Source organism: Zea mays, chromosome 10, assembly GCF_902167145.1.
Source record: "Zea mays cultivar B73 chromosome 10, Zm-B73-REFERENCE-NAM-5.0, whole genome shotgun sequence".
In the NCBI taxonomy this organism is placed as follows: domain Eukaryota; kingdom Viridiplantae; phylum Streptophyta; class Magnoliopsida; order Poales; family Poaceae; genus Zea; species Zea mays.
Genome location: NC_050105.1, coordinates 71,836,621 through 71,844,662, shown reverse-complemented (window position 1 = coordinate 71,844,662; position 8,042 = coordinate 71,836,621). Strand labels below are relative to the sequence as shown.

Genomic DNA, 8,042 nt, shown 5'->3' with positions numbered 1-8,042 from the left:
GTAGGTTACAAGAGAAGTCTACGGTGTGAAGAAAAGCTAATGAGATAGGTGGAAGGTTGATGGAAATGATGGGGTACCCCCTAGGCCTTATATACTCGACCATGGGGCACTACATGCGTATGTAATGATGATGTATACCTAAATAATAGTGAATCGACTGAACTGATCTTCCTACAATCTTGCCGACTTATCCCGAATCTACCTCGATATTCAAGGGTGCTGCGCGCGGGAAAGTCGAGTGGGTGCTTTGGATAGCGCTTAAGTCTGATGGGTCGTTCGGGCCTGAATCCACTTCTTTCCCACGTCGGCTCATTCCACCAGTAGTCCTCCCCTGGCCCACGAAGGGATGGCCTTGTGAGATAACGAGCCCAAAGCCTCTCGCGAGGCCTTCTTGCCTTCTAGTGGACCCGGGGATATTTGTCCCTCAAAGTGACCCAATTCGATACCAATAGAGAGAATTTTTGGGAATATATTATGAAAAAATATTTTGTGCATGTAACGAGATAGGGTACTGTTCGAATAGTACAAACATTTGAAGACCATGTAATAAATGGATATTTTTATTCATAAATACCTTGATATGAGGCACCTTGACCCTGATATCCAAGGCTATGCTTATTGCAGCTACAGTAGAAGATTGCTCCTCATACATATAGTATAGAAGTAATCAAACAACTATATTGTACTTAGTGCATGTACAACCTCATTTAATATATAGTCTCTCAAGGAGTCTCTAAGTGTTAATTAGAAAAAAACAAGACTCTTCATGCTTATTTTTTCTTAACTGCATTTAAGATCCAGAGGTTCATGGTTGTATCATGCAATCTCTTAGACCATCCTTAGTGGTGAGTTTCAACCACTGTTTCCAATGCTGCTATATCAAATTTAAACTAGTTAATCATGTATGCAGTGTTTCATCCCTATAAAACTCTACTATCTTCCATGAAACTCCCTATATATCTTCTCTTAAAGTCTTAATTGCACTGTCATATCACCAAATTTGATGATGTGTCACCATATTTAATGAGTATGAAACTTTGTTAAGAATGATGTTACCCGTCTCTTGTATTTAGAAAACCGGTTCAAATTTGTAGGCTTAGGCTGTCTCCAGTAGCGTCCCCTAAATTTTGTCCCCTAAAGGAATATTCCCTGTACTTTACAGGACACTCTAAAAGATTTTGTCCTCTATATCTTTTGTGTCTCCAGCAACGTCCCCTAAATTCGATCCCCTAAAGCTATAGTGTTAACAGAATTCCTTTTTCCATTTCTTTTTCTGTTTTCTTTGTTTTGTACCCATTTCATGCTATTTAAAGGATGCTAAAAAATTTGTAATCAATAATTTTAGAAATAATAATCTAAAAACAATGGTTGATTAATAATTTCAAAATGTACAAAATAAATAACATTGCATTTTATGTTGTGTGTAATTATTGTCGAAAAAATGTGTCACGGTATTTGAATCATCTGAAAAAATTGTTAGGAATTCACATGCTTCCACCGTAAGCCACGACACTTCTTGAACAAGCCATTGTCTAGCTTCGGCTGCACGACAAGAGCATGGCTTCTCTCCGAAGCCTATCCCTTCTATAAATAATCACTACTTCAACACTTCACTCACACTTCGCATACACTCCTCCACAACAATGGACCGGTTCGTAGATTCCAATATTTTTCTTAGGATGGCACAAGACATGGAAGATGAAGACCATGAGCTCGAGGTTGCGACGTACAAACATCGTAGGCGTCGTGCACTTAACGAGCGTCGGTATGCTGGTTCCATTCCCGGTCGTGTTCGAATCCATCGTGACCATATCAGTGGTGATGCAAGAATCCGAGCTGACTACTTTTGCGCGCAACCGGTTTACACGGATGCACAATTTTGGAGGAGGTATGTTTATTCATACGCACATCTATTCACGTCCATAGTACGTAGTAGACAATTGTACTAAAAAAAGTTTGCAATATAGGTTTCGCATGCATCGCCATGTGTTCGAGCGCCTCGTTGTTGCTGTGCAACAAGTGGATCCCTACTTCGTTCAACGTCCAAACTGTGCCGGTGAGCTAGGCCTATCTGCCCTTCAGAAAGTTGTTGCTGTCGTACGTATCCTTGCATACGGTGTTCCTGCGGATGCCGTTGACGAATACGTACGAATTGGAGAATCTACAGCACATGAGGCTTTGAAACACTTTTGCACCACCATCCAAACTGCTTTTGGGGGGTACTATCTTAGGAAACCTACTCCTGCTGATATCGCTAGGCTTCTCCAAGTTGGAGAATCACGCGGCTTCCCTGATATGCTTGGTAGTGTGGATTGCATACATTGGGAGTGGCGTAACTACCCAACTGCATGGAAGGGGATGTTTACCGGTCGCGGTAAACACCCTACAATGATCCTCGAAGCTGTTGCCGCATATGACCTATGGATTTGGCATGCATACTTCGGCATGCCCGATAGCTGTAACGACATCAATGTTCTTCAGCGTTCAAACCTGTTTGATTCGCATCTTAATGGTGATAGTCCACCAGTGAGTTTGTCCGTCAATGGACACACGTACAACATGGGATATTACCTAGTAGATGGTATTTATCCAGACTGGCCAGCGTTTGTCAAGACAATCCGTCATCCGTATGATGTGAGGACCCAACATTTCACCACTGTTCAAGAGTCTGCTAGAAAAGACATTGAACGAACATTTGGAGTACTACAGAAGCGATGGGCCATAGTTCGTGGTCCTGCATATGGTTGGTCTCCACAACACATTGGAGATATCATGAAAACATGCATCATATTGCACAACATGATCGTAGAAGATGAAGGTCCTTCGTCTTTGAACACAAGCTTCGACAACATCGGAGTTTTGGCGGACACTAATCATGGTTCCATTTCGGAGCGGAATGAGTACATCAACAACAGGTACGACCAACTACATGATCCAGTGAAATATAATCAGTTGCATGTTGATCTAATCCACCACCATTGGGCGCGGCTTGGATCCAGAGCTGCTTAAGTATGAAGTTTATGTCTGTGATGTGTTAAGTTGAATATATGTCTGTGATGTGTTAAGTATGTTTGTCTTATTGTCATGTCTAGTGTGTCATGTCGTCGGTTCTGTTATTCCAAAGCTACAACGTGTTAAGTATGAAGTTTATGTTTGTAGTATGTGTTAAGTATGATGAAGTTTATGTTTGTACTATGTGTACTGCAAACAGATCAAGTTCTTCACATTTGTGGTTGGCCAATGTGTAATGCTTTAATTGACGAATGATATAACAAGTCTACTATTATTAAGCAACATGACTGAGTTCAAATATCACACAACAGAAAATTGTCAAGTGCAGAAACATAAAATTGTTCTCGAAAACAAATTAGAGTACTTCCTCAACCACTAGAATCTACTTTCACTTGCTTGACGACGAGCTTCCAGTAACCCTTGCGAGAATCTCCTGTTGTTTTGCCTCGTAGTACTGTCGAAGTAGGGGGTTACATTTTGTCAAATCCATGCTCAATATGAGAACCTCCTGTTCCGTGTCCTCCTTCACCTTTTGTCGTTCCATCTTCATCTTCTCTAAATTTAGCTTCTTCCTCTCCAATATCAGTTTCTGCCTCTCCTGTTTTTCATGAACTCTAACTTCTTCTCCTCAGTTGAAGCTACTGATTTGTAGACAGATAACCGTTCCAAAGATAGCTCACCCATCCGTGTTAGGTACTCGGAATCAGTGGATGATGTGTTCTCTGATCTTTGCTTCTTTGCCTTTTCCTTGGCTGAATCACGACCAAGCGGCCTCTTAGAAGTAAAGCTTGATGGACCTGAGTCTTCAGCAGCATCTAAGTCAATAGTATTTGATTAGGTACCAATTGGGTTGGGTGGAGGATTTTGGTTGCCCATGTGTTGGTCCATCCATTTTGGTTGATCCTTCAATATGGACCAACAATGTAAGAAATGGAAGGGCTTCTTTTCAATAGCAGCAAATCGAGTAGCCGCAAGCGAAGTCTGCAAAACAAAATCAGTTGGTTTTGTCGAACATTTACGTACAAAAGGCTGTTAGCTTGTTCTGAACATTTACGAACATTTACGTACCTTATCTGCATCAGTCATGCCACTTGGGTTTTGTCGAAGCACAGCCATCATGTATCCAGCAAAGGTAGAACATTGAGTTTTGATACTGTCCCACCTGCTCATGAGAGATTTCGTAGACCTCTCTGGCATTGATCCTCTACGAGAGTTGTATGCCTCTATAATCCGATTCCAAAATCCTTGACGCTTCTGACCAGTGTTCACAATGGGATCACAACTCACAGCCAACCATGCTTGACAAACCCTCATATCCTCTTCAGACGTGAAATTGGCTAGCTTTTGTGCGTTGAGGAGGCTTCTTCACTGGAGGTGCTGCTGGTGATGCCTGGGCTGGTATATCAGGCGGAGGAGGAAGTGGAGTGTTGTCAAACTGAGTGCCATCATCCTCGGATAGGAAACTGCCATATTGTGGCATAACTTGGTTCCAATCCGTACCCATGCTGTACATTGAAGGTCACATCAAAAATACATGAGATTTAATTGAATAAGTGAACTACATTTCAGACAAGCATTTCAAATGAAAGCACAACCATGTCAAAGTAAACAGGACAGGCAGAAGAAACTCAGAAGTGCTGGAGACTAGACATATTGCAAAGTTCATAACATTTAACAGACCACGTTAACATAAACATGTCATCAACATCGCGTCTGGATAGGTGTCGACAACATAAACATGACATAAACTAAATCACTAACTTGTGCCACACATCTGTTGTGTTGACATACAAAAGACTAGTTCGACTAACATAAACCTAACACATACACATATTCCTTAGGTGCATGCTAATCTAGTAGGGATAGGTGTCGTCGGTGGAGTAGTCGCGTCCGTCGTCGTAGCCGACGATATCGTCAGGATTCAACTCTGAATCATAATCAAACAGAAGCTCATCCTCTGTTTCTGATGATTCAGCAATTGGAGAAGGGGCCATGTGCTCCATCTCCTAGTCTTTTTCCAGAGCTAGGTGATCAAGGTCCTTGGCGAGGTCCTCGATCTGAACTAAAGCACGATTCATTTCATTGAGGACTGGTCCGCTAACTGGTTGGAAGGCACCGTGGACGACATCGACGATGTCGGCACAACGCTGCTCCACTACTCTGATTAAATGAGCGAGTGCTCTTCGGAGCTTTGCGTTCTCCGAATCCATGGTCTACATAAAACATATGGTTGTGTTAATATATGTACGTGAAAATTTTATGTATACCGTGGCCTAGTTGGTACATTAATTGATGGTAAATATAATCTGGAGCAGCTAGTATTGGCAGTAGGCAGTTCAAATCAGCACATGAGTTATGAACATCAATTATGAAGATAAAACCTAGTGGTCATGATTCAGTGTGTCAAAAGCATTGGCCAAGTCATTGTGAATACACCTCGATTCCTATATGAACAAAGCTTCTAGCACAAAGATATTTGCTTAATGTGAACATCAATTATCAAGAGATATCATAGTGGTCATGATTCAGTCTGTCTAAAACCTAAACCCATGTATTTGTAAATACACATCGATGACTAGAACAGAGAAAGCTTGTACCACAATCAAATTTTCTTAATGCCAACCAAAATTATGAACAGAAAACGGTGAACCGAACCCTAGATCTGGACGAGTTGTAGCATTTGAAGTACTAGAATCATAGAAAGCAAAATCGATCTTCAATGTTTACCTTTTTTTCTTCGGATCTGGACCACCCGACCTAATGGAAGACGATGACGATGGCGGCGTCGAGATGCGCTTGCGTTTCTCCCCACCTTCCTTCATCGGCGTCGTGGATCTTCTCAGCTTCTTGGCGATGGTGGTTCGACGGCGACGAACACCGACGGTCGCACCCGCTCCTTGGATCTTTGAGTCGTCGACGCCCACCTCCTTGCCTCCAGCCACCGAGAGCGGTCCGCCTCCGGACCCGCTCGAGCATGGCCTCTTGGAGCCCAGCTTGGCCGTCGCCGCCGAGGAGCAGCGCCGCGAGGCCCCCTCGCCGAGATGGATCGAAGTCGCCAGCGACGGCACAACAGCGCCTCCGGATTTTTCACCCCCGCGCGAGCCCGACCCCTCGCCCGGATACCGGACGTCTGGAATTCTCCACATCTAGGGTACGTGCGGCGTCCTCTAAAATTTAGAGTGCCATATAGAGTACCTTGCTGGGCGCGTAGAGGACGTGTCTGAACTCTAAGTACAGGACGCTTTACTGTGTATTGCTGGAGCCAGTCTTACTCCGCTAAAGTAGCGGACTACTCGCAGCGGACTACTCGCACGCACGATATAGCTGGCGGGTCACTCGGTGTCCGCTGTCCTATTCCCATCTGTGGCGCGGGAGGCAGAAACACCGTACAAAAAGGCATGCAGTTGCGGCGGATGATATGTGTGGCAACAACCATATATCTGGTCCATCTCGGCGTGCATGGTGGGGTAGTCAGTAGTGTGGGTTGAGTGAGGCTACAACTGCTACTAGTCGAGAAAGTCCAGCTACTGTTTGAGAAGAATAGTACTACTGTAGTAGAGATTTAGAAAATGTTGCCGGAGAAAAAGAAGATATACCTTTTAGAAAAAACTATAAATGACATATATAGAGAAAAAATACAGAGACAACCTTAGAGTTGTACATGCATGCCCTAGCCACAGCTGATCTCCCAACATTAAACACCCAAACAGAAAGAAAGAGGGAAAAGGTTTATTGAAACCAGAAACACGACGAAAAACGAAGCTGAACACTAACAATAGGCACCGCCTTTGCTCGTGCCTTTCAACTTCCACCAACAACATTTGGCGCCACTCGCGTGACGCCACGCACGCCGCCGTGCACGCGCCGGTTCACCGGCCGGCGCCGCACTCTCGGCCTTCACGGGCCGCACCAGCACAGCCTCGATCCATAACCAACAGTCCAACACCAACACCTGCCGTACGTACGTCGTACGTTACGTCCACCTCGATCGCTCTGTCGATCGTAGGCTCAGACCGTACTGACTGTACGTACGTGCCTACACTACACCAGCCTCACCGGCGCCGCGGCAGCCGCCACGGGCTCGAGGCCCTTGCAGCTGAGCGACCGTATGAGCCTCCACGGCGCCCACCCCGCGGCGGAGGATGGCGGCCGCTCGTTCCCGGCGGGGCCACCGGCCAGAGCCAGCTGCCGCGCCCTCAGGCGCCTCCTGATCTCGCCCATGTCCATGGCCGCCGGCACGCGCGCGGACCCGAACGCCATGTCGTGCCACCGCACCTGCTGCTTCCTTGGTGTTGGTGGCGCCGCCGGCGTCGCGGCCACGACGCTTGGCGCTCCGCGGCGCGCGCGCAGCTGGGGAGGCTGCGGCTGGGCCGCCGTCGTGGCCGCAGCCTGGGCGACGGTTCTTGGACGCTCCGTGCGCGCGCTGTGCCGGCGCCGCGGCCTGGGTAGGAGTGGCGTGAACTCGAAGCCGTCGTCTTCGTAGTAGTCGGAGGAGGAGGAGGAGGACAGGTGGTAGCGGTGCCCATGGGCTGCGGTGGTGAGCGCGGCGACGGATGACGGGGAGAGAGATGACCCCATGTCTCTTTCTCTCTCTCTCTCCAGATAGAGGGGGAGATGGGAGTGTATGTGAGCTCGAGGTGTGTGTATAGAAGCTAGAAAGAGGTGTGTGCCCTTTTGCGTCTTGTGAAGGCCGTGTTTGTGTTGCGGTGATGACTGATGAAAAAGTAGAGACTAGAGAGAGAGATGCCGTGATGGTTTGCCACGCCATGCCTGCCTTTTGTGGCCTCGCGGCCGCTGAGCCTGTCGTTGAATAAAACGCTTTGCTTTCTGCGTAGGTAAGGTAGACTGGTGTCTGCTGACGTTGATGTGGAAGCATCCGAAGGCTGCATAATCTGACCATGATGCACATCTATATTATACAGTACTTTTACTGTTTTAAATTACAAAAAAATATTTTCAGATGGATAGTTTTTTTAGTAGATTTTGAATATAAATCATAGTATATCTATATAAGTAAGCAAAAGAAAAAT

General features: G+C 45.9%; 1 protein-coding gene across 1 annotated transcript; it reads right to left on the bottom strand.

Moving 5' to 3' along the window:
- Positions 1–6,721: 6,721 nt before the first annotated feature.
- Positions 6,722–7,749, bottom strand: LOC103641199 (uncharacterized). Its single transcript, XM_008664566.4, has one exon. It carries the CDS (start codon positions 7,588–7,590, stop codon positions 7,054–7,056), a length of 537 nt encoding a protein of 178 aa, XP_008662788.1. The 5' UTR covers positions 7,591–7,749; the 3' UTR covers positions 6,722–7,053.
- Positions 7,750–8,042: the final 293 nt, after the last annotated feature.

Bases quoted from the DNA above. Each gene is read 5' to 3' on its own strand.
- LOC103641199 (XM_008664566.4), bottom strand. From the start codon at position 7,590: ATGGGGTCATCTCTCTCCCCGTCATCCGTCGCCGCGCTCACCACCGCA.